General features: G+C 36.9%; 1 protein-coding gene across 13 annotated transcripts in view; it reads left to right on the top strand.

Moving 5' to 3' along the window:
• Positions 1 to 27,830, top strand: part of NEK7 (NIMA related kinase 7) — a 145,718-nt gene that overhangs the window by 77,589 nt on the left and 40,299 nt on the right. For all 13 annotated transcript variants that reach the window (XR_014253617.1, XM_082425750.1, XM_082425749.1 and 10 more), the window contains 4 exons: positions 3,048 to 3,110; positions 4,977 to 5,087; positions 22,979 to 23,087; positions 23,961 to 24,068. Coding sequence is in view for 12 of the 13 variants with exons in the window: in XM_082425750.1 (XP_082281876.1) it covers positions 3,048 to 3,110; positions 4,977 to 5,087; positions 22,979 to 23,087; positions 23,961 to 24,068 (391 nt within the window). In the remaining variant the exon portion in view is untranslated. The remainder of the gene's footprint in view (positions 1 to 3,047; positions 3,111 to 4,976; positions 5,088 to 22,978; positions 23,088 to 23,960; positions 24,069 to 27,830) is intronic.

Here is a 27,830-nt window from a genome sequence, read left to right as displayed (position 1 = left end):
CTGGGTGTCAGAGGAGCTCGGTTCCTGGCTCCAGTGCAGAGCTCTTCGTGAACTCACCTGGCTTAACTTCTGCCCCCCTCTCCACCCCTTAGGGGGCCTGTGTATTGAGTCAGGGAAGGGCTGGTGGTAGAGACTTTCATTATTTGGAGATTATCTTGTTCCATGATTGTAATTTACATCTAGAGAGGCCACTCAGCCCTTCTGCCATGGATTTTCTAACTCCCTCACCCATCTTCCATCCTTCAAATAAGAAAGTCTATGCCAACCACACAGCAAGTGCGGGAACCAGAAGTCATTGTGGCACCCGGGTTGCAAGGGGCAGGAGCGCCGGGAAAGACAGAGGCACAGTCCAGGGGTGAGACCAGAAGAAGGACGGAGGGCACGTGGGAAACAGGCCTCAATATAGGACAAGCTGCTCAGTTCATTTATGCAGGCTCTGTGAGGCTGGGGAGGCCCAGATGTTTGGTTGAGATTTCCATTTATGTAAGATTTATTTAAAGTAAGATGTAACAGGTTTGTCAAACTCTTAGTATATTTTTTGAAGTACTTCCTTCGCTACATTTTAAGTGTTTTTTTCTCCTAACAGATTTACAGATGCCCTTTTAAGGACATTTGTGTTTAAGTCACTTGAAGGCCTTTTCCCTCCAAAGATACGTAGTGTTAACCTTTTCAGTTTCATTAGTCGTGAGTAATTTTGGCAAAATTTAAAGATGACAAAAGAAAACTTTTTAAATGATTCAGAGAATACCAAGAATGTATCAGCCAATCACTTGCCTAAACACTGCTAATAACTTTGCTCTTATCAAATATTAGTTTAAAAACCCAAAGAAACTTTGGTAGAGCTGGAAAGTTGCCTTCTGAAGACAAGCTTGTAAATAGTTTATGAAAATCCAGATTTTTTTTTCTGTGTTTATTGCCTTTTCTTGCTCACGGAATCAGACAGCTTTGAATCTATGTCTGCGAATGATTTAATCTGAAGATTCAGTTTCTATTTTTGTCTTGACATGCTGGCTAGGAGAAAAAGCAAGATAAGATACTTCTGAATTTCCAATTAAAAGTATTTGGTTCGGAATTTAGTTTTGCCTTAAATGCGCCAGCAATGCTTCATTCCTCAGTGTTTGAGAAGTGACTTTTGGTATTGAGAATTCAGTTCAAGATAAAAGTTAATTTGTAATTCTGAATTAGTTTAATTATAAGTTGAATTAAAGATTCACGATTTCAACGTGGCACAGTTCTGTCTTTGTATTTTGTGTCTAGTTAGGGTTTCCTAGAGCTCTCATACACATTCTCATCTTGCTCAGTCTTTCGTGTTTTAATATTTTTCCATCATAGAGACACTGATTACTGGGAGATTAGATTTATACATGTCTCCAAGTTTGTGATTTTTTTTTTTTTTCATTTTAATCACTAGTACCAGAATGATCCTTTCTCTGTTTCCTTAAAAAAAAGTTTTCAGGAATTCCTTCAAGGTCTAAGACATTCAAAATTTTGTACTTCACCACATTTCTTCAAGTTGTATCAAGTCCCCTGTGAGTGGTAGTTCCCGAGAATGGCATCATAGATAAGTAGTGTGTGTGTATGTGTGTGTGTGTGTGTGTGTGTGTGTGTGTGTTTCATATCAGTAACTAACATCAAGTTCAAAATTTTCTGTTTACATTAATATTTGTTATAGTTGTTTGATTTGTTATTTAGTGGCAACATCATTTTTCTGGCACCTTTTGGCATTTTGGGTAATGAGTGGCTTTCCTATGTGAAATTGCTAAATGTAAAGTTTACTCCTTTAAGTAATGAACTTGTCATTTTACTTATTTCTGTAAGAAATCTTTCTGAGGTGTATTACACTTTCCTGCATATATGAATCAAGCATTGGAAGCCCGGGCAGCCACACCCCGCCCCTTGAGGTCCTCACGTCACTTTGTGCAGCAGCACTTGCTGGGTTGAGTGTCATGTTCTGTGCTCCGGTCTGCGGTCTGCACCTGACAGTGTGCATCCTGAGGACTGCAAGCTGGTTCCCTTATTTGTAGCTATAATAAAACATAATAATAGGTTGGCATTCAACACAGTTTTGTGAATCATGGACAAGCAAGAACGTGAACGTGTTATCCTCATTTATGCTTGGAGTATTGACTTATTAAGATATTTATTTACTGTTAATTTTCCATATGCTTGGAACATTGAGTGATTTCTTTGTTTTCAGAGATATACTAAAGAGCCCTTTGATTGTATTATTTATTTTTATGTTTTTTACATTAGATCAACGTTTGTCAACCTTTTCTTTATTATCACCGCCTCACCTTTTTAGACATTTTTTCCCAATTATGCCCCCCACCATGAAATTTTAATTCCGTAGATACAGTGTATCTGTTTAGGTATCATATGTATATCTGTGCTTAAAAAGAGTAAGACTTTGTCACCCCCTCTCTGAAGAACCAATTTTCACCTCCTTGGAAAATTGGCAAGGGTATCAGCCCTGTCAAGAATGCATGCATTAGACCTTTTAGACCTGATTTGATCATATAGATTAATGGTTCAGAGCTTGGGTTATAGTTGGATAACTCGGAGAATGAATTCTGGCTGCTCCATTAATTACCTGTGTGAACTTCTGTCAATTTCTTAAGCTTTCTAAACCTACTTTCCTTCATCTGTAAAGTGGGAATACTAACATTATTGTCCTCATGCAGATTAAATGAGAATTAAACGAGGTGGTTCATGCAATATATTTAGCACATATTGTTCAATGTTTTAACTGTTATTATATTAGTATATCACAATCTCACAACTTCCGTGCTGTTCCATTTGAACTTAAGACTTGAAATATCTAGCTGTTCTCTTTTCCCATTTTTAATACTGACTGCCTCTGGAGGGAAAATGTAACCTCTAGTCACGTGGGATAAAATACCTGTAGATCTCCACGGCTCCTAAAAGCTAATTGGAAAGAACACTTCTTAGTGTGTGTGTAATTATGTGCAAAGTATTACAGTGGACTTACATGGTAACTTGAACCATAGATTACTATTTTATTAAGTAATTCTGGATTTTATTTTTAGATATTTGATTTAATGGATGCCAAAGCACGTGCTGATTGTATCAAAGAAATAGATCTCCTTAAGGTAAATAACAAACGAACTGTTGACTGTTTTGAACATAACTGAGTAGGTTGATAAAAGTGATTTATTAAAATATCACACTTACAAACAAAAAGATTTTTGAGATATAGCTTATGCTACACTGATTTCAAGTAACATATAAATTTGAAATCAATATATTGAAGAATGCAGTTACCTTTTGGATTTACTGTACAATAATTTAATTAGAACATATGGTAGGATTAGCTTTTTTCCCCCATTTCAAACTAGAAAATAAATAAAATAGGCATAAAACATTGAAGAAATTTTTTCTTGATGATCCCAATTAGACATATTCTAAATGTTAAGTAATGTAAATGCATATTAGCATTATCTCAAGGTATGGTATATTGAGAATGTGGACTGATCCAAATGGCTCACGTTTTAAAAACAATATTTCCATATCTTTTTGCAGATGTAGAAAGGGTGGTGTAAAGAGTATGTCAGAATTAGCTTTTCAGTTTCTCATCCACTCAAAGAATAGGACTGACATTTCAGTTCCCTTCACACTGCATTTATTACAGTGAAATTTCTTTTGAGGAATTCAGTGGTTTATGTTATATTTTTAACTTTTGGATAAAACTTGGTATCCAAAGATCAACTCAAAACATCCAGTTTTGTGTGTGCCTGAAGTGACTCAGATCTATTCAAAAAGATAAGAGTAAGATCAAAATGAACCATGCTTTCCACTGTTCTATTTGTTGTAGTTATTTCCTGGGACGTGAAGTGACTGCTTTAATAAACCTTTGATAGAGAAATAATATATCATCATAGAAAATGTGGGAGGAAAACCTATAAGTAGAAAGAAGGGAAGAAAATCCTGTGTATACTCTTTGGGATCATTCCTGAATAAGTTTCTTTGAGAAGTGATTTGTCTTATGTTACCTTGCTTAAAGATTGAATGAAAGGATTGTACAAAAAGACTGTAACTGTGTATAGACTGATGAATATATTCCTACAAGGTGAAATTTTTTTTAAGGTAATTTAATAATCAACCCCACAGATAAGTTCAGAATATTTATATTATTTGATGTAAAAGTGATATTTAGATACAGCATAGTAGATGCCAGATTTTTACCACTGGCTGCAGTTATACTAGGATCACCCTTAACCTCAAAATAGTGGTGAAGGGCTTCCCTGGTGGCGCAGTGGTTGAGAGTCTGCCTGCTAATGCAGGGAACATGGGTTCGAGCCCTGGTCTGGGAAGATCCCACATGCCGCGGAGCAACTAGGCCCGTGAGCCACAATTACTGAGCCTGCGCGTCTGGAGCCTGTGCTCTGCAACAAGAGAGGCCGCGATAGTGAGAGGCCCGCGCATCGCGATGAAGAGTGGCCCCCACTTGCCGCAACTGGAGGGGGCCCTCGCACAGAAACGAAGACCCAACACACCAACACAGCCATAAATAAATAAATACATTAAAAAAAAAAAAAAATAGTGGTGAAAAGGAACACTTTACTTAACGTTGAGTGGCTTAAGTGACAGTTACCATTTTGAAGGATATAATTTTTAACAATTGGCGATTTAATTTAGTCATTCATTTATATGCATGTATTTATATATTTGTTTAACATAGCAATACTTTTTAAAATTTTAAGTGTATAATTTACTCTATTATTTCTAATAAAAATATTAAAATAAAAATGATGTCTAGTTTTACTTTCACTAAGTACAGTACTTATTTCAAAATTCACTAGATTAAAGAAAAATATAGTCATGTTAAGATTTCTGTAACTTAAAAATGAAATGCGGTAACTAACTTTATTCTCAAGTTACGAAACTGTGACTCTTGGGAATTTATAGTAAGAAAACTTTTTGATGCCTGTTTTTTTTTTTTTTTTTTTTTTTCTCAGCAACTCAACCATCCTAATGTAATTAAATATTATGCATCATTCATTGAAGATAATGAACTAAACATAGTTTTGGAATTAGCAGATGCTGGTGATCTATCCAGAATGATAAAGGTAAGTTTTTTTTTTTTTTTTTAAACTGAAGATTTATTTTTTCTAATAGAGTTGTAGGTTAAAAATATAGGCATGTTAGCTACTTTAAAGACCTCAACGCGGTGCTTAACATACGGTAGCCCTGTAATAAGTGGTAGGCAGTAGTGATGATTATGATCATGAAGCTGGATGCCTGGTGAAGTCACACTGGATGTGTGAACACTCCAAGACCAACCTGGAAGTAGACCGAGGGCTTGTCTTCTGTAAGCTGAAGTTATAGTTGTGCAGCTTGATTCCTCCAGCCAGACCACCCTGAATCCTGCATCTCTGGACATCAAACAGAGGGGCCAGTGGGAGGTTGCAGAGCAGCCTGACCTGGGCTGCCCCCGCTCCTGGGAGGGTTGCTCAAAGAAGAAAGTGGGCCTTAGATTCAAACTTGCACATCAAACCCTGATTTGACCACTTAAAAGTTATTTCTTTTCTAAGGGCATATTAATTGGGTTTAAGTTCAGCTACAAGTTACAGAAACTGCCAAATAACAGTAGCCTAAAAACGGCTTATCCTTGGGCTTAACTTCTTTTTTTTTAATTTATGTTTTTGGCTGCGTCGGGTCTTAGTTGTGGCATGCGGAATCTTTCATTGTGGTGCGCGGGCTTCTCCCTACTTGTGCTGTGCAGGTTTTCTCTCTAGTTGTGGCGCACAGGCTGCAGGGCGCGTGGGCTCTGTAGTTGGCGGCATGCGGGCTCTAGTTGAGGCACGTGGGCTCCGTAGTTGTGGCACGTGGGCTTAGTTGCCCCGTGACATGTGGGATCTTAGTTCCCTGACCAGAGATCAAACCCGTGTCCCCTGCATTGCAACGCGGATTCTTTACCACTGGACCACCAGGGACTTACTTAACTTCAGTGTACCATATTTTTTCCAAAACAAAATAATACTAGAACCTACTTCATAGGGTCGTTTTAAATGATTAGTTAATTGATATTTACTAAGAACTTAGAAGAATGTCCCACATATAGGAAGGCTATGTAAATGGAAGCTATTGCTGTATTATTAGTGTTATTATGTATATTTCTCTGTTGCGTAAAATTCTGGGGCTAATATGGCAGTTCTGATCTCAGATTCTCAGAGACCAAGCCTGTTTACAGCTGATCAGGTCGTAGGCATGACGGGAGAAAGGGCACTGGCTGGCTGTATCTAAGGCACGTCACTGGATGCTGCCACACACTGTTTTCCCCTTCATCCCATTGGCCAGAATTTCATCTCATGAACGTGTGTAGGTGCAGGGGAGGCTGGCATGTGCAGTCTTCATTTGGCTGTCCATGTGTGAGCTAAACTTCTCTTACTCTGGAAGCTGAATTGAACAGTGTGGAAATCAGCAAAGACCAACGAAATGAGAAAAGCAAGAGCTGTTCATTCTGAGCCTGTTCCAGCAACGGAGTCAACCACTGTCACCAGCGTGTTGGCAGAGATTCTCGGGCAGGTAGAGGAGGAGGGACTCTTTATAGTGGACAAAAGAGGAGGCTTCGGGTGTGCCCTGATGGGAGGCCACTGGCACACAGAAGCTGTTGGTGAGCTTACTCCAAGTCGGGCATCTTAGGTGACTGGCGAGGCTGCGTATTTGGCTTTCTCTGCTTGGTCCTAAGTTGGAAGCAAGGATGAACATTGGGGAAGCTGTCAGTTATTAAGTCCTGGCCATGTGGGGCTAACCGTTACAGAAGTTATTGTTTAGCTTAGTGGACTGTCACTAGAGAGAGCAGTCTGACCTCCTCCGAGTCTGATGGGGCAGGCGGGCTTCCTGGGCTGTTCGTTAAAGATGAAAGGTTGGTTTCCTGGTCAGGTTGCTGGGGATTGTGGTTCAGGGTTCTGTTTTTATATGTGGTCTGGCCATCGTCTATTTGTATATTCAGTCTCTTAACAGATACCTGAGCACAACCAGTAATCTCTGCTACATGGAGTTCTTGGAAGGGGTTTTTAAAAACAGTGTCAGGTGCTTTGTATGCATTATCTTGTTTACTCATCAGAAGAATTCTCAGAGGTAATTTTGACACTTAGAGAAGATAAGTATCATTACTAGTAAATAGAAGAACTGTATTTGAAATTAAGTTTGTCTGATGTAAAAACCCGTGTGTTTTTCTTTAGTGGCCCTTAAGAATTTTTGTATCACAAAACTCCTTTGAAAAAGCAGATGAAAACCCTTGACCTTGTCCCCCGGAAAATGCTGGTGCATACACAGTCTGCATTCCATTCCAAGCCCTTTTGCAGATGTTCTCATCAAGGCGTTTGTGGATTTACTAGCAGTAGCTGAGTACCCTGCTCTCCAGTGTGAGTTCAGTGTCAGCCACTTAAACGCTCATTACTTAACTTCTCTTAGGGTCAGTTTCCTCGTTTGTGAGATGGAGACCGTTTTGAGATTGCTTTCTAAATTATAGAAACGCTACATAAAAGGAGGATAACGTTCCTACTATCACAGAATGCTATCAAGCTGACGCTGTTTCAAGTCCCGTGGTAGGATGACACACTTCCCATCAGTTATCTGACTTTCTGTTGTAGGGACTTCCCACCGCTACCACAGATCGCTAACCACCAACAAAATGTCTGCAAATTAATTAACAATAAAAAAAGTCTTAATTTTAAAAAGAAATGCAAATACACAAATGGAAAATCTTACAAAACCGCTCTCTATCAAGATGAGACACATAAAAGCTCATGTAAATAATCCTTACAAGAGAGACAACTAACATGAAATTCTTTGCTTGAACCTTTAGGTACAAGAGTTAACTTAATTACTTATAGTGTGAAGGAAAGAGGGCAAATCCCTATTGGGCAAATGCCTGCTGAAGCAGATAAAAGAAACAGACAATTTCAGTTCCAAAGTCTTGCCCTAGATTGAGAGGTTGATGATTTAGGGGCTTGATTGTCTTAGAGTTTTTGCTCTTGTTCAATCTGGTTTTCTTCCTTTGCTGCTCCTACTTCAGACATAAAGGTTGCTGTTCCTGGCCTAATGCCAAGGCATGCCTGGGCCTATGACATTTACCTTGGAAGAGTACTCCTGTCCTTTCACACTTGAGAAAACTAACTCAAAACCAGAGTGCCTTACAGAAGCCCTGTTATCTCCATCTTCAGCAGATTCAGATTTCTTCGGCCCGTGAGGAAGGAAAAATTTGTCATTGTGATCTTATATTTATTGTGGCGATGAACTCAGCTCCATATTCAAACAGACTTGCCATCACTTGACATCATCAAGGAAATTTTTAATCAGATGACCCTGTGGATCTAGTAAGATAGATTAAGAAGAACAGAACTCTGGTAACGAGTAGTAACTTACCATTATAGAATGGATAGCTATACCCTTAGTCAGGGGCTGCTGATTAAAATTTGAAAGTATCTATCATGTAAAAGACTATTTAGGGAACTTTTTAAAAAAATAAAATATATCAACTGATTCCTAGTAAGTTATAAGCTTTTAGAGCAGCATAGTGTACTTTGGTAGAATACTGAAGTGGTTTTTCTTGACAGGATTAGTACTATCATTCCTCCTTCCTCACCCACAGGCTTTACTGTGTAAGCCTTTAATGATCCTGTCCTTTGTTAGAGCCACTATCAGTTTGCCTAGTCAAGATACAAGACATTCTTGGGTCTGGTTTTCTAGATCCTCTTGGAGCTGCACTTCTAAAGGTTGAAAGTAATACTATTAAGTCTGTAGGTCTTACAGTAATCTCAGCATAATGACCATAACAGAAAGTTTGACTAGTGTTCAGAACAGAAAGTTTGACTAAGCAGACTCACATGAGTAGAATGTCTTCATATCCTGATTATAGTCATGTATGCCTTTTGCAGTATGATATTTTAGACCTGACCAAATACCTAATTGTATTGGGAGGGAGTAATTTAATAACTTGGGAGGATCTGACCTGTGAGATCTCTCCTGGTCCTTCATCAAACAGAATTACTCTGATTATGGATTGACGCATTTCAATAGAACACATAGTTGTGGCTTTTCTCTCCATTTGACTTAGTAAGCGTAGTGTTTATTATTTTTTTAAATATAAAAATCTCTGATTAATTTTCTCAAATGGTGAAAGCCTTAACTTTCCTCCCTGCATTTCCATCTCCCAGATAAACCACTGACTTTTATGTGCATAAAACCTTTCCAACTTTTATTTTGTATCTTTACACACATACACACACATACAAAAATATATACTGATTATGTATTCTTTCTCAGATGCATCACAGTGTATTTAATTATTGCTTTATTATAGACAGTTGGACTGTTTCCATCGTTTAATTCTTACAGAGAAAGCTCCAGTACAAAACCTTGTGTATTTCAATACAACAGTACCATACACACTGTATTTAATAGACAGTTACACAGATTTCTATAAATAATATTGCTGCCCAATAAGGTATATGCATTTTAAATCATAACAGATACTACCAATTGTTCTCTCAAATAGTTATACCAATTTGTAGCCTTAAAGAAAATAACACTCTTTAATTTGTTTATTTACTGACATTGACTGTGTGCTGTACGCCTGGTTTATGGCTTCTTGGAACTTGTCTAGGAGAGAGGCATTTAACTGACACTCATAGAAAACTGTGTAACTGGAGTTGTAATAAGTTTTGTAAAGGAGTAGGATGGGTTAGACAGCCAAATCTAGACAGACTGGGAGCTTCTGAGGGTGATAGAGGACTCTAAGCAGTGCTGCTGTGGCCTTGATTTAACTACTGAATCTCAATGACTGAGCTGCAGTTTCCTTGGGTACGAAATTGGGTTAATAATACCTGCCTTATAGTCTTATTATGAGGGCTAAATAATATATAGGTATTTTATTTTTGTAGGCATAGGTACAGATGTGTGCACATACTTAAGTATTATAATTACATGTGCCTATCTGAATGTGTGCTATCTACTTGATAGGTACTGGAACGTTCTTTATTCTGTTTAAATACTCCGGTCACCCCTTCTCCCCTCTCCTCTCTCACCACACTTCACAGATGGCAGCCCGCCTTCTTTCACAGTGAATGGACGTCATCAGTCAGGATGCCTTCACCTTCCCGTGGCCGAACCTGCTAGACCAGCCTGGCCCTTCACTCCTCTCTCCTCCTTCTCTCCTGTCTCCGTATTCCTTGTTGGACAGAAGGGATTGTGTGTGTCACCACCTGGGTTCTTTGTTCTTTCTCTACCCCGATTCTCAGAACCCTTAGTTATCTGTTCCCCATCCTGGAGGCATCTGCTGGGTCCTTCTAACACCACTCGAACATGCTCAGGTCACTGTTATCTTAAACACGTTCACACGCACACACGTGCGTTCACACACGTCCTGTCTTCACGCATTCACTGATTCATCCGAGAACCGTATGTCTAGTGGGGAAGACAGAGTGATAGGCGAGTGGAAATGCAGTATGTCAGACGTCGGTCAGCACAGCGGAGAAGAAGGAAGTCGGGGTCAGAGGAGGGTGCTGCTGCTGTAAACGGGACGACGTGGGGAGCCCCCCGCTGGGTCCCGTCCTGCCGCCCCCCGTCCCCGCCTGGCTTTCCCTTCCCGCTGCCCGAGCTCTCTCTGTCTCCGCAGTCAGACGCTCACTCCTGCCCGGCTTCGAGCACACCACAGGGCGTGGCTCTCGAGTGACGCGTGTCATTCAGTCCAGTGGCCGGGTCCGGGCCTCGCTCTGCTTGACCCTCAGCCGCCTTTGCCTCTGCTTTTCCCACCCTCCTTCTTAAGACTCCCCCTATGGCCTGTTGAGTCCCAAAGTGCCTTGGTTTTCTTCCTGCCTCTCTGGAGACTGATTCTTCTTGACTGAGTCATTCTCTTCTTCCTAGTCTTGAATGACGGAGTTTTAAAAGTTTCAGTCCTGGCTTCTTTTTGCTTTTTGCTTTTCGCTCCCTTCCCAGTTGATCTTGTTCGTGCCAGTGGATCAGTTACTCTCTAGGCTCGTGTTGATCCAGTTGCTTATCTGTAGTGTGGAGCTCTGTCTGAATCCTGAGCACACGCGGTTCCCCACGTCTACACGGGGACCCGTGGTTTCCCTCATGGAGGCTGGCCCCGGGCTGTCCAGGGTGCACGCTGGACCCACACACTGGACCCCAGCAGTCTTCTCGGACATTCTTTCTCTCTTACCTCCCCTTTTCAGTCTGTCACCGAGTTCTGTTTACTTTCCTTCTCAGTGTCTCTCAGGTTTCTCCACCCAGCTCCGTTGCCGTTTCTCTCCCTGCTGAGTGAAGGACTGTCACCTCTCACCTGGAACGTGGCAGCTTTTTAACTAATCTCCCAGCATCCAGGATCCATCCCTCAAATCTATTATATTTCTCCATCAGTCTTTAAGAGAAGTGAGGAAGGAGAGAAAAACAAAGAAAGAAAAACCTCTGCTTTCAAACCTTCCTAGAGTTTCCCATTGAGGTAAAGATAAAGGTGTTTGACGAGACGTACAGAACCACGTGTGATCCAGAACATAGGCTCTCGGAGAGAGGAACCGTCCTCTGCGTCGTGTCCTCACACACCCCTCGTGCTGAGGACAGAGCCCTGCACACAGTAGGTGCTCAGCAAGCCCTTGCTGTAGAATCTGCCCCGCCTCCCCTCCCGGGCCCCAGAAGCGGCCTCTCAGTTCTTCTTCAGGGCAGTCGAGCATCAGCTCCCGCTGCCCCAGGTGCTGTGCCCCCCAGGCTGGCTGGGCTTATGTCTGTCTGTCCTGCAGCTCTCTGCTCAGACATCACTTTCTCAGGGATGGTTTTCTTTGACCTGTAGACGACTCTATGCTCTTAAGAGTCCCGGCATACTCTTCTCTCAGTGCTTCGTAACACATTCATGCCTTTATTGGTGGGATTGTTTTCCTGATGTCTGGATTTCCCATTTGACCTAAAGCCCTGCTGCATACAGGGACTGTGTCTGCTTCGCTCACCAGCCTGCCTTCATTTTCCAGGGAGTACCTGGCTGATAGTAGAAACTCAGTAAGTGTGTGGAGAGTGTATGTATAACAGTTGATTGTCTCACCTCTGTTCCACTCCTCTGTTCCAGGGGTCCATCAGTAAACATGGGGGGTGGTATGACAGGCACATGTCTCCTACTGTTTCATACTCCGGTCCCACGAGGAGGTGCTAAGATATCGAGTGGTATGTGGCATGAGAGGAGACAGCGTTCTGATACAGGAAGGGGGCTTTTTTGGCCCTAAGAAATTCTAAAATTGTTTTCTAATCACTTTGATTTGTGTTATAAGCCAGTCTTTATAAAAGAGACCACATCATGGAAAAAATCATAGGAACTTCTTTATGAAGGAACATGACAGTGACTTAGTGCTTTATAAAGGACAGCAGTAGATACTTGAATTGTAAGAAACGTGATTCATTTCTTTATGGTGAGTAAAATTGTAAATCATTGTTCATCACAACAATATATTTCACTGTCTCAACTCTTCAGCTTAATTGGGGTAGAAGAGGAAATATAGCTCCTGGTCTGTATTCCAGAAATGAACCTCTGGATAGCACTGCATCAAAGATTTTTACAAGTAAATAATTAATTGGTTTCGAGCAGGCTGACAAATATAATTAAGCAATTTATAGTGGAAATATTCAGTATTTCTCTAATTAGTGACAGAGGAATACCTGAGGCTGTGGTCAGATGAAATACTCCCCAGATGAGTTTTAAGATAAAAGGAAATCCAGAATTTTTCATCATATATTTCTTTATCATCAGTAATCAGAATTTTAAAGGAAAAGACTCTTACAAAGTAACAGTTGGATTATAGTTTATCAAGTTGTGATATATATATGCTATACATTTTCTTTATTGTATCCTAAATTGGACCCAATACATGTTCCATTTTGTAGTATGCCTTATTAATACTATTTATTTCACTTTTCTGTTGCTAAGAAACATATTTGGTGATGGAGACTTAGTATAGAGGAGATAAGAGACTAATCTCAGAAATATATAAACTAGAGCTTTGTTTATTACACTTTGTCAGTAGAAATATTGCTAAAATATATTTAAAATTTTCATAGCCTATTTTTCCAAAATATAGTTTATTCTTTGAACTATTTATAAGTGCCTATATTTATAATTGCCTATTAGAAAGTCAGTTTGAGACAGATAGAAGAAAATATAAGTGCATATATTTAACATTATATTTTTTAAAGCTATACTTGACTAAAATATCAGTAAAACAAGATATAACCCAACATAAAAAGTCTCATGAAGGGAAACTCAGAAGTTTGTTATCTGCCAAAAAATTGTCATACCTCACCACACTGGCTAAGAAGGAAGTGAATATTATTCTTACAGATTTTTTTTTTAGTGAAAGATGAAATACAAATAATTTAAATTGAACTCTGTTTTGTGCCAAGAGTTTGACACAATTTCAAATAATTAGTTAAGGCTATCTTTTTTTTCCCCCCCAATTTTATTGTGATATAATTGAGATGCATCACTGTATAAGTTTAAGGTGTACAGCATAATGGTTTGACTTACATGTAATATATTGTGAAGTGAATATCACAGTAAGTTTAGTGAGTATCCATTAGCTCGTATAGGTACAATAAAAAGAAAATGCAAAAAAAAGGAAAAAAAATAGTTTTTTTCTTGTGATGGGAACGCTTAGGATTTATTCTCTTAACAACTTCCCTGTGTATCAGACAGCAGTGTTGACTGTAGCCATCATGCTGTACATTGCATCACCAGTACTTATTTATCTTATAGCTGGAAGTTTGTACCTTTTGATCATCTTCCTCCAGTTCCCCCTCCCCCCTCCCCTGCACTTCTGGCAACCACAAATCTGATCTCTTTTTTCTATGAGACTGTGTGTGTGTTTGTGTGTTTTTTATTTAGATTCCACATGTAATCGACATCATGCAGTATTTATCTTTCGCTTAGCACAATGCCCTCAAGGTCCATCCATGTTTTTGCAAATGGCAGGATGTCCTCATTTTTTATGGCTGAATAATACTCCATTGTATATGTACCACAACTTCTTTATCCGTGCACTGATTGATGCACGCTTAGGTTGTTACCATGTCTTGGCTACTGCAAATAATGCTGCAGAAACATAGGTGTGCAGATATCGAGTTTGTTTTCATTTCCTCTGGATATATTTCCAGAAGTGGAATTGCTGGATCACATGGTTTTATTTTTAGTTTTTTATTTTTAGTTTTACTTTTTTGAGGCTCCTCCACGCGGCTACACTAGTTTACAATCCCATCAACAGTGCACGAGGGTTCCCCTTTCTCCACATCCTGGCCAGTGTTTGTTATCTCTTGTCTTTTTTTGATGGCCATTCTAACAGGCATGAAGTGGTATCCCATTGTGGTTTTGATTTGCATTTCCGTAATGACTAGTGATGTTGAGCATCTTTTCATGTACCTGTTGGCCATTCATATATCTTCTTTGGAAAAATGTCTACTCAGGTCTTTTGCCTGTTTGTTAATTGGATTATTGGGGGGTTTTTTGCTATGGAGTTGTGTGAGTTCTTTATATATTTTGGATATTAGCCCCTCATCAGATATATCGTTTGCAAATATTTTTTCCCATTCTGTAGGTTGTCTTTTCACTTTTTGATTGTTTCTTTTGCTGTGCAGAAGCTCTTTAGTTTGATGTCATCATACGTGTTTATTTTTCATTTTGTTGCTTATGTTCTAGGTGTCATATCCAAAAAATCATTGTCAGGGAGCTTTTGCCTATGTTTTCTTCTAGGAGTTTCATGGTTTCAGGTCTCACATTTAAGTCTTTAATTCATTTTGAGTTAATTTTTTGAGTGGTGAAAGATAAGGGTCTAGTTTTATTCTTTTACATGTGGATGTCCAATTTTCCCAGTACCATTTATTGAAGAGACTGTCTTCTCCCTATTGAGTATTCTTGGCTCCCTTGTCAAATATTAGTTGACTGTAAATCCTTGGGTTTATTTCTGGGCTCTCAATTCTTTTCCATCGACCTATGTGTCTGTTTTTATGCCAGTACCATACTGTTGTGATTACTGTAACTTTGTAATATAGTTTGAAATCAGGAAGTGTGATGCCTCCCACTTTATTCTTCTTTCTCAGGATTGCTCTGGCTGTTTGGGGTCTTTTGTGGCTCCACATAAATTTTAGAATTGTATTGTCTACTGCTGTGAAAAATGCCATTGGAATCTTAATAGGGATTGCATTGAATCTATAGATGGCTTTTGGTAGGATTGACACTTTAATAATATTAATTCTTCTGATCATGAACATGGGATTTCTTTCCATTTATTTGTGTCTTCTTCAATTTGTTTCATCAACATCTTGTAGTTTTCTGAGATCGTTCACCTCCTTGGTTAAGATATTCCTAAGTATCTTATTGTTTTTTGATGCTACTGTAAATGGAATTGTTTTCTTTATTTCTTTTTCAGATAATTCACTATTACTGTATAGAAACATTACTGATTTTTATATGTTAATTTTTTATCCTGAAACTTTACTGAATTCGTTATTTAGAACTAACGGTTTTTTGGTGGAGTCTTTAGGATTTTTTACTTATAAAATCATGTCATCTTCAAGTAGAGACAATTTTACTTCTTCCTACCCGGTTCTGATGCCCTTAATTTGTTTATTTTCTTGCCTGATTGCTCTGGCAGGTTCTTTCAGGGCTGTGTTGAATAAGGGTGGCGAGAGTGGCTCCTGTGTCTTGTTCCTGAGTTAGGCTGCCTCTTCTTATTTGTAATATATTTAGATATAGGCTGTGTTTTTGGATTGTCAACTGTGTATTTTCTACATTGTTACCACCTGTGTGGTATTTCTTTTAAATTTCGTAGGAGCTTTAAGACTCTTCCTTTATACAGACATAATGTTAATTTTTTATACTGATTTTTTTTACTGTGTTTATAAATGCACTTTGTATTAGTTTTTAATTGCTAATTATCACAAACTTAGCAGCTTAAAGAAACACAAATTTATTATCTCACAATTTGTGGGGGAGGTCAGTGAGTTCACATACTGGTTTGTGGGTTCTTTGCTCAAGGTCTTAGAAGCTGAAATCAAGGTGCCAGCTGGGCCTGTGATCTCATCTGAGGTTTAGGGCTTTCTTCCTTGTTCACTGATTGTTGGGAGAATTCAATTCCTTGCGGCTGTATGATGGAAGTCCCTGCTTTCTTCCTGGTTGTCAACTGGGAGCAGTCTTCGAGGCCACGTGGCCCTCTCTGCTGTGGCAGTTTGCTCCCTTAAGGCCAGCAGGAGAGTCTCTCTGGCTTTGAATCTCTCTGACTTCTTTGAGGGGTTTACCCGATTAGGTCAGGTTCACCCAGGATAATCTTCCTGGTGATTATCTCAAAAGTAGCTGATTTAGAGCCTTAATTATGTCTGCAGAATCCTTTCTGTCACATAAGATAACCTAATATGGGGGTGATAGTTCATCACATTCACCACCCAGCTCACACTCAAGGGGAGGGGATGGTGCACCAGGACTTGAGGATTTTGAGGGGTGAGGTATGTCTGAGAATTCTGCTTACCACAAACTTTGATAAGTTAGCTAAAACATGAAGTGTTTTGGAGATAATTATTATCTTCAAATATTATAACGTGTAAATCTTGTTCGCCTTCTTGGTGTGGTTGTTTTTTTGCATTTGCAGACATATTCATATCTGTTCTTATCCAAATTTAGAGGCTGTACTGGAAATAAAATCACTTAGAAATGTCTTTTACACTCTTGACCTTTGGATCCCTGAAGCAGTAAAATCTCCCCAGCAGCACCATCTATCTTTGCTGACTCTGATTTATGGTTTAGAGGATACAGACACTGTCTATTTCAGCATCTGGCATAAAGTGTGCAGCCCAAGCCAGAGCACAGGGAGAATTGCCAGCGATTCCAAATGCAGTCTGTTTCCTGCTGAATCTCTTGTATACGATTGCTATCTATCTTATATTATACATGACTTCAGAATTACTCAGAAGTCTTAAGGTTACAGATTAGTGGCGCTATCTGAAAAAACTATACAGAATTGAATATTCTGTACATAGATACCTACACATCATGCATGTACACCTGTGTGTGTGTAACCATGTAGATTTATGTCTGTGTGGTATGTATATGTAAGTGTGTTATACAGCATTATTTTTACAGAAGCAGTGTTACTGATAAAGTATACCTTGAGTTTTCTTTGATACCTGAGAAGTTTGGTAATAAAGTAGTATTGAACTTAGGGATTTTAATAAGTTGAAAATTATGTACCATAATGGCCGTTATGTCGTCCTGTGAGCATAATGAAAAAGTGGTGTGTAAGTTTTGAACTATATTTACTTCGGAAAAAATTAGAAGATAATTTTCAGGGAACTTTTTGCTCCTTCTATTTGAAGGTAATATTGATTGAAAGCAGCCTTTCTAAACCATTTACCACCATGAGCAGTAGTGCTGGTAGCTGTAGACAATTAAGTAGAGAGAAGAGGTACAGACTTCTGTCCCATTTTTCTTTGTTCAGATTTCTACTGAGAGACTTTTATTGTCTCATTATTGTTCTGCTGTCTTCCTTGTCCATTAAGAATATTGAAATATCTTTCTAACTCTCCTACTATTGTCTGGTTTGACATAACTAGAAAGAATTCATCAAAGAGGCAAGTGTTGCCCTCTCTCTTTGTGACCTTCCATGTCGTCCTAAAGATGGACTTCCTGCTTTTTCATCTCACCACCTCTGTCTCTAGTCCTCTAATGCAGTAGAGACAACATCTTAAGTATTTCCAAGTATTTTCCCATAAATTTTAGGAACATGGAAGCTTCTCTTAAGAATTATCAACGTGGCAGCAATGCAGGCGTCATTCCTTGTAGTAATTCTGATGCATTCATATCTTTTTCATTGATTTTTTAAAATACCCTAAGTTTCCTTGACACTGACGTATGAACATTTAGAAGGCAACTTTTCAGGGGGAAGAATATTGTGACTTTATAGGAGCTTATTTTTCTTGTTTGCTAAATAAGGTCTTTTTTTTTTTCCCTCAAGGCTTAATTACTCAGAAAAAAAATCTTATCTGTTTCACATTTTCTACCATAAGATAAAATATGTTTTCCACTTTCATTATTAACCTATATGATTTTGACTTTGGGGAATGAATGGATTACATTGATGTTCTATTAAATTATAATTAGAAACGGCTGAGTACACTTAGCAGCTTTTCTAACATTTATAGGAAAGGAAAAAGACAAGTAGAGCTTGGATGAGAAATGTTTTATCAAAGAGGATAAAATTAAATGCAGATGATAAATATTTTTAGTGATCTCCTGACTGCCAAGCCTACTCTACTTGCATCTTCTAAAGCAACTTAGGATACCTAAATTTTATTCTGAGTGCCAAGGGTGAAAATATTCACACATTGCAAATTAGTATCACATACCAAATTCTAATTGAGACATAACTATTTTATGCATTTATATAATTCCCAAAATTGGTGTATAGCAAATACTTGTACAGTTTAGTCTGTTGACACCTTCTTATGCCTTTGGAATAGAAATATTTCTATAGAAAGATGGATATATAATAAAAATCACACTTAGAACTGTCAGTTACACTTCTAGAAGCATCCTGTCTTTTCCATCACCCAGTCCCTATGCCTTTGATTCTTTGAAATAACCACTGCAAAATGTCATCTTATAAAAATGCATTATACTTACAGAAATGTTTGGGAACATAACATCCCTTCTGTTGGTAAATGGTTGACCTAATTACAAGGTCAGTTACCTTATAATTACCTAATTACAAAAATTTGACCTGTTATCTCATGTGAAGGCCATTTATAGCATTAACTGGACTTATGGGGATCTCAGAGGTATTAGGATTGTTATTTTTGCTTTGTTTTTATCAGTTGGAGATTTAAAGGACAGGACATACTAGTAAAATTTGTTATTTTTAAGTGTGAAAATGTGCCAATCAGGCATTTATTATTTGTGTTTTATTTGTAACTGAGATACTTTAGAGGCGGCAGGCACCACACAGATCATCTCCAAAGTCTGTTTAATATAGTGAGGACACAGAGGCCCAGCAAGGTTAAATAAGCGTCTTGTTCAAGGTCACACAGCCATTACTGTCAAGAATCAGGTCTGTTATTAAAGGTGCATATGGATTCTGTGAGTGGCACATGAAACATTTGATGACACTCCCAGGCAGGAAATAGTTCCTCATAGTGAACATAAATTACTTTCTCTTGTTAGATACTTGGAAGAGATGGAAAACAGCTGAAACAGCTGATGCCTGCAATGCCAGTTCTCATATAACTTCATTATTTCTTGTTATTTAATTACCATTTCTCCTAATCTTCTTCAAGAATGACTTGCCTGACAGGATTGTATTTGTTGTTTTTTTGGTTTTGTTTTTAACTACAGCAGTATGTTGTTTCCAAAGGACGCTTGGTATATGGTTCCCAGGACCAGCACACATTCGTGGGTCCCCTTGTTGACAAATGATTAGGAATTTCTAGGTGGCAGAACAGAGAAAGCATTACACTCAGTGCAGGGCCCTGCATGAACGTATGGGCCGCACACCTGTGAAGCTGGCACTATGATGGTTCTGGGTGTTTTGTCTGAAACTTTCTTGTTAAAAATTAATATACCAAACTACGGGCTTAAGTATTTTGATACACTATAGAGATTAAATTTTTTTTTTGATCCAACAAGATAATTTTCTGTTCTTTCTCTGTTGATGAGTTTATGCTGGGTAATACTGTTAAAATTTTTTCCCGGGATTTCCTGAGGAGGAATGCTAGAGTTATAAAACTTAGAAATAAATGTATGTGCTGTTTGGAGTAGTGGTGTCTAGATTCAGGAACCAAGTGACCCAGAAACTGATACTTGATGGGCAGTGTCCACTATGTAATTTGGTCTGGGGCATTTAATTTGTAGGAGGATGTGTGACAATTTAAAAAAAAGATGTGACTATTTTCCAAAAATCTTTGAATGGAAGCAGGTTGCATCAGCTAGCCTCTTTTATATTAATACACATCATTCAGTGACACTGCACATGTTTTACCAGGGATGCTGAATTTCACCTAAGTGAGATGCTGGTAATCTTTTTACACACAAGTGAGAATATAATATAACCTGATGTTTGTATATGCATTTTACATGTACCCTGGCTGCCTTTTTTGTTACATCTTTTTTTTTGATGTGAATAATGTTCAGTGTTTATTTGAATAATGTTGATGGAGATAGAAAATATGCTTTTAAAGTAAACAATATTTGAAGCTTTGCATAGAAAAAAGATGAATGTACCTTTGAAAAAAAGACTAAATAATAATTCTGTCCAAGTGGTTAGGTACACCTGAGTGCTAATTTCTGTCTTTTCATGACTTTTTAGATATTTTATTTTCAGATATAAAAAGTTAAATTTCTATTTTATAACATAAATATAGTAAAAATGACATATCCTGTAAGTTGTTTTCACAGAAATCTTTATTAATACTAACGTTTAAAGATTATTTATTGCTTTATTAAAAACTTACCCCATGACAAATAAATGTACATTTTTTATTTCTGTGTATCGGTATTAGATTTTTTTCCAAATCTAGAGCTGAATATTTATGTGGGACTGTCTTTTTTCGAGAGAAAAATAGGATTTTTGAGCAGTAATGCTATTTGACTGGATAATTAACTTTTAAAAGACATGTATATAGTAGAATAAGTTAAGAAAAGGTGGTTCTTTTTTTTAATACATTGGCATTTTGTAAGTTCCTCCTTTGTAGTCCTGATATAAATTTTACCAGTAGTAAAAAGAATTCAAATTTGTATTGCCTTTTTTCTGTTCATCCTCTTTTTAAGAGATAGCCAACAGTGCCACCATCAGAACAGACAGCTTTTTCTCATCATAAGTATTGGTTTCCTCAAAAAAAAAAAAAAAAGTCCTACACTGAAGGATGGTTGAAAAACTGCATGTGTTTAAACAGACACGTAAAAAATATTGGAAGATAACCAATGACGTAATGAAACTGCTTTTTGTTTATTTTATGATCCAGTCAAATTCCTAAAATGATTCTTCAGAAACATGTTAGTAATTCAGATAGTTACATTTGGCCGAGTCATTCTGTCTCGGTAGCATTATATTGATGCCAGTTTATTGTTATCATCTTTAATTTGTTATTGAAAGAAACGATCCTAAACAAGAACATGAAAACGTGAAAATAGTCAGACTGTCTTGGCCTGATTACATCTTCCATTTTGAGGGCAATTTTTTCATTCTGCCCTTTCCTTTATATATGATTTATTTTTTAATAATGGAACTTTAAAGGTAAATTGTCAAGTTAGTTATAATTACGGTGGTTTCAGAATCTATATTAAAGCATAAGATTCTTCTTTCATGGTCTGATACTTACATGATACGGTATATTTATTTTTGAATGAAAGGAAACCTGGTCCCCATCTTCCTGTTGACATCAAACAGTCTTCTGATATGCTAATCCAGAGTGAGGGAAAGCACATAGACTGGCTTTATTTGGACTCATTCCAAGTCTGAAAGAAAATTATGTGCATAGAACTGATTTTGCAGTTGCCCCCCTAGAATGAAAACCGATGCTCACACAGTCTGCAATTAATAAGACCTAACGTTGAAACATGATATGGGAGGTTTTCACCATTTTAGTATTAACCCTGATTTGCTTTTTAATATCCTGGTCATCTAATTGTTACTTGTTTTTTTGCTACTGATGTAATAGCTATTGAAATTGCTAATAAGTTCATTTCTATAGTATGTGTTCCAATAAAGATTAACCTAAAGTGATTGGCTTTTCCTTAAAGATTTATCCTTTGGCGTATCGAGTGCATATGAGACAGTAGATATAACCCTTTGCTAAGTATGAAGCAGGGATACTAGCAGATTTGTTTCCCTGTATTGTTTTTCCTTTCAGCCTGCCCTCAACTGGTCACAGGGTCAGGAACTGACACAGCTCATTATTTTGGAATCATCTGAAGTACCATTCTCCATATTCAATAACAAAAAAAATCAAATTAGTTGAACTTTCAAAAATGTCAAGTCACCAAAGTGCATTAAAGCACGTATTTAAATGTCGATGTCTATTAATAAATGTGTATCTTAAAAAGTTAAAATTGTCTGAAAATTTGTTTAAATGAAATACTTCTTCATGCTGGTCATTTATAGATTTTGCTAAGTAGGAAACCAATTACACTTTTGTTTTTTAAAAATAATTTTTACGTAAAGAATCTTTATAAATCTTATGAAGCTACGAACTGTGTTCTTGAATCAGCATATTATTAGTATATTCTTCTAGCAAAGGTAATGTAGAAAAATGGGCATGACTATGTACCTTTGGTTTTGCAGTTATTTAGTTATTGCCCTCTTATGCATGGTGGCCCACTCCTTCCAAACTAGCATATTTACGCTCAGCTTTTTTGCCCTGGTCTTCCTGTAATGTTTTGCTCCCATATTTAGTTTCATTCGTTCAAAGCAAAGTACAAGTTTGACTTGGAGTATGCAGTGGAAATATTCATGAAAACTTTTCACATAAATCCCTTTTATTTATTTAATTTTTAATAAATTAAGTGGTATTTCAAGTCACCAAGGATGGTTCAATATTTAAAGGAATTCTACTTCACTACCTTCTGTCAAGAGAAGGACGGTCTTGTAATGAACATAATCACCTCCAGGTCTCTAGACTCTTTCATTCCGGCTATTCTTAAAATAAAATCTGACATCCTCCTTTTAGGATAAGAAATTACTTTATGTGGATGTTAATTTTTTGAAATAGATGGACACCACAAAGACGTAGCATGATATGGCTTGTGCTGACCTTAGATACAATAGGGAGACATTTAAGCCATTGTGTCCGGTAAAAATCTTGGTATCCTTTCACTATGGAAAATCATGTTTGTTAGCTGGTAATAGGTAGATAAAAGTAGGTGTTTTTCTGACTGAAGTCAGAATCTAGTCTGAAGATAGTTTCTTTTTTTAAATCTTATTTAAAATTTTTTAAACAGCATTTTAAGAAACAAAAGAGGCTAATTCCTGAAAGGACTGTTTGGAAGTACTTCGTGCAGCTGTGCAGTGCACTGGAGCACATGCATTCTCGACGAGTCATGCACCGGGGTGAGTTCAGTCATGAGTAACTTTTAGTGTTGGTGTCAACGATGCACAGTATCAGGCTTTCCCAGGTAATTTATTTCCAAGTTTTGATTTTACTAGAATGATAAGCCTTTAAGTGAAGCCTACTTGGTTTTTTTAAAAATAAGAATGAGAATTAGTTATTTTTCTGTTTGACTTTTTTTTTTTTTTTTTTTACTGATTATGTTGGTAAAAGAAAAAAAATAGATGCAGGAAAGCAGTTGAACATGCATAAGGAAGAGTTTGTTTTTTTTTTTTTAATGAACTATACATTACAGCTACTTAGATTTTTAATGTTCAGCATTCACTGTTAATATATTCTTAGTTATCAGTCAAATGGTTGGGTGGAATGTATGAAGGTTACATCACTAAGGCATTAATCCCTTGATTTGGGGGTTTGAAAGATTTCAGTACAATTTATTTAAGCAATTAAAATTTCTAAGGTCATCTAAGTAAATAATTACCTGTGTCAGAGTTATGATTTTATATTTTATGTAAACATGTCAATAAATTACTATTTAGTGGGATATTCTATTTGAAGTTGACATAAGAAGGGCACAAATTTATTTTGTGCTTTGAATTTCACAGAAGTTTATTTGAAAATGGAAAACAAAATGCATTTTAAATGAAAATGAATGGTGATCATCATCCTGCATTGATGATTATCTGTCTATCAGGGGACTGAGAACTCAGAAATATTAGGCTATATGAAAATTACTCAAAATAATTGGTTAAAAATTCAAACTGACTTTCATTTTTGAGATCTATTTTAAATTCAACAATGAAAAGTATTTTTTAATCCCTTGAATATACCTAAACTGACATCATCTTTCACCTGATCCCTTCGTTTATTCACAGATATAAAACCAGCTAATGTGTTCATTACAGCCACTGGGGTGGTCAAACTTGGAGATCTTGGGCTTGGTCGGTTTTTTAGCTCCAAAACCACAGCTGCACATTCTTTAGGTAAGAGACACAATATAATTTCATTCGGTTATCTACCCCCCTTCCCCCCACCCCACCCATATGGTTAAAAATGTAAGGGATGTACAGATTACATGCTAGCTTTTATAGTCTAAATAAAACTATTTTAAAAATCATCAGGTCCTGAGCTGAAACCTATCAGGTATAATGTGTCCATTCATGTGACAGTTGGATACTTCTGTTAGTTTGACCCTCAGGCAGGCATTTAGTAAAAGAAAATGCTAATGAACAAATCTAGTATTTTTTTTTTTTTTGAGTTCAAAATGTCTTTATTGTGCCCTCACTCTTTTTTTTTTTTTTTTAATTCTATTTATTTATTTTTGGCTGTATTGGGTCTTCGTTGCTGTGTGAGGGCTTTCTCCAGTTGCGGCGAGCGGGGGCCACTCTTCATCGCGGTGCGCGGGCCTCTCACCATCGCGGCCTCTCCCGTTGCGGAGCACAGGCTCCAGACGCGCAGGCTCAGTAGTTGTGGCTCACAGGCCCAGTTGCTCCGCGGCATGTGGGATCCTCCCAGACCAGGGCTCGAACCCATGTCCCCTGCATTGGCAGGCAGATTCTCAACCACTGCGCCACCAGGGAAGCCCAACAAATCTAGTTTTAATCATTGCCATGGATCCTTCCTTTTCTTTTACATTAATAATATTAAGATAATATGAAGAATAAACCATATCTTGAAAAAGGACCTCACCTGACCATTAAAAATACTATAGTTGTTTGTAAATGTTTATTTATTAAAGTAACATACATGGTTGTGATTGCTCCAGAGGGGAGACCTAGAGATGATCTATGGCTAAGGAGGAAGATATTCCCCTAAGTTATAAAGAAGAAGATACTTGTAATTTATTCATTCTAGAGCTGATAATATACGAGTGTCCTTTGTACCTAAAATAGAACTGAATGTAGCTATTACAACATTATATTAATGGAAAGAAGGTTGTCCAGTTTAGAAATAATAGAAATTACTAGGAAGAAATAATTTTTAAATTGAATAACTTAAAGGGAGTGATAGAGCTTCTCCTAAAACTCTTCAAATCAGATTGTCCCCTTGTAATATGACTTTGTCAAAATGGTAACAACCAAAATAAAACAAGGATTAAGGTAAAAATAAGTTGGCTTTAATTTAATGATGCCCCATCTTTGGTGAAAGATGAAATCATTGAAAACAATTGATTTTTTGGATAAAATTATTTTTTTTAAATGAGAAATAAAAAAATTTTAAATGGCTTGATGAGGAATAAGTGAGTTACACTAAATAACGAAGTAATGAAACAAGCATCTGAATTAGTTGACTGGACATATTTAAATGGCTTTGTCACAAAACTCCTGTGTGGCCTTGAACCTGTCATTTAATTCTTCTGTATCTAGGATAGTGTGTGGCACATAAGTAGGCACCTGATCAATATTTGCTGAATGACAAGATATTGGGTCCTACATTAAGGAGTGGTGGGAAGATAATACTTTACTCTTTACACAGAGTTTCAGTTTTGTCCAGTAATTTAAGAAAATAAAATTTCAACTGATGCCGAGTAACAATGTTTTAGTTTCTTCTTTCACTTTACATTTATTCTTGCAGAACATTACAATTTTTTCAGGATAGGAAAATTTGATATGAAGTTCCGTAAGAAATGCATAATTTTGCAGAGCACTTTAATACAGTTTTATTTGGAAGTTCCAACTCTGACAATGCAAATAGTAGAGGATTTCTGTGAAGAAAACTTTAGACTGTTCCAAGCCAGTGCCACTGATCGTTAGGAAAGATAACGTGTTCACTGTTACTCATCTGAATGGAATGTCCTAACAGCACTCTGTTGTTAATCTACTTAGAAATGCTAGGTTACAGTTACACACGCACACACATACATGCACACAGGCACAACTGCACGTACCCGTGCTCCTGCACACATATATGTATTGTGTAAATGCTGCTTTGCAGGCTGTCGCTCTGAGCATGCCGTAGTTGCCTGACCCTAAGTATCCAGCATATTATGTGAAAACCAAATCTTAACAGTTTAGGAAATGGGCTTCTTTAGCTTGCCTGTCACTGCCTCTTACAAAAGTTCTCAGTGGGGTTTACAGACGTGTATGCATGTCTTAGATTTAGGTGATGTGTTATTATATGATATAGAGAGTAAAAATTTAATAGATTTAATAATGCGTTAAGAATTTCTAACATCAGTTTTTATCTAAATCAATTCACTTAGGGTCATGTAGTTGTGTGTGTGTGTGCATACGGACACACACACATACAAATGGGGATGCCCGTAATTATAAAACATTCTGAGACACACCTGAAGTACAGCCAGTGAGGAAGTAGCAATGAGACTGGTTTGTTTGATGAATGAATCAATAGAAAAATAATTTCTTTCACAAGTATTTTTGTTTTCCATATTATTTTGAGAAAAATATTCTTAAAATAAGAAAACATGCTTTATTCCTGCCTGTCTTCTCTGTGAAGTAAAGATTTTGATGGTTTGAAACTGAAGTTCACTAAGCAAAGTACGTTGAACATCAAGAATTAAAGTTTGAACTCTAGCCTACCAAGGTATTTGGACCCAATAAAAATCCTGTGTAGAAGGATCAGGAAATATTCTTTGCTAACAGAGAATATGTATAAAATAACAAGGACAGAAATTGTGACATAGACTTATGTTTGTTGACAAGTTGATCCTAATTTTTGCTTTTAAAGAATTATTGCCCTCCTGTGTTACTGACATATATTTTTATTTTTAAGAGCAAATTTAAAAGATTGCTTTTAAAATAAACAATAAGGATATATAGTTCAGCATAAGGAAATTTAGCCATTATTTTGTAATAACTTTAAATGGAGTATAATCTGTAAAAATATTGAAACACTGTATTGTACACCTGAAATTTATAATATATAAATTATAATATAATAAAAAATAAAAGATTGCTTTTATTTTTCCAAAAAGTTCTTGAAAATGTGGCCACCTATACAAATTTATTTTGCTCACAGAAAATATGATAAACTGTATGTTTTATAGTATGTTGATTTTTTTTTCTGATTTTGCTGAGGATTAAATCTGTAGGGCATGATTTATTTATTCACAGTGCAGGTTTAAGTATTAGTGAAACTACAAATGAATGAGATCTGTATATCATTCATAAAGGAAAATCTGAATAAGTTTACTTTGAATGAAGTCTGTTTTGGTGCCAAATTTTGTTTAGTTTTGTAAAGGAGATTTTTTTTCAGGAATTTAATTCAAAAAGGCAAAAATACCTAGGATTTTAGAAACATCTTGTTGTAGTAACAGATTTATACTTTGTTTATTTCAAAATACATTTTTTTCAAAAATCAAAGATTTTTCACTTATTTTTATTCAATCATTAGTAAGGAACACACTTCCAAGTTTTTTTGTATTTAACAATCCTTAAGAGATTGTCAAGTCCTTGAATTTTTCAGTTGCCTCTTCAATTTCTATCTCTTATTTGTATCATTTAATTACATGGTAACATATCGACATGCAGTAAAATCTCTGGTTCTCTCACATTTTCTGTAGCAAATGAAGTTGTGTAGGTGGCCACGTTTCCAGTCAGTTTTCACAACCAGTTTTTTAACTAAGGAGTATGTCAACATAGAATAATAATAATTCCTTAAATTCAGGGTTAAAATTACAGATACTAAATCTGATGTTGCTGGATGTTCAGACCATGTTCAGTTCTTCAAAATCGGAAAAAAAAAAAAAAAAATCTCAGAGGCCTTTAGTTTTTCTTCCGCTCCCA

Source organism: Balaenoptera physalus (assembly GCF_965194825.1).
Source record: "Balaenoptera physalus genome assembly, chromosome: 1".
Taxonomy (NCBI): domain Eukaryota; kingdom Metazoa; phylum Chordata; class Mammalia; order Artiodactyla; family Balaenopteridae; genus Balaenoptera; species Balaenoptera physalus.
This window is presented reverse-complemented; position numbering and strand designations above follow the sequence as displayed.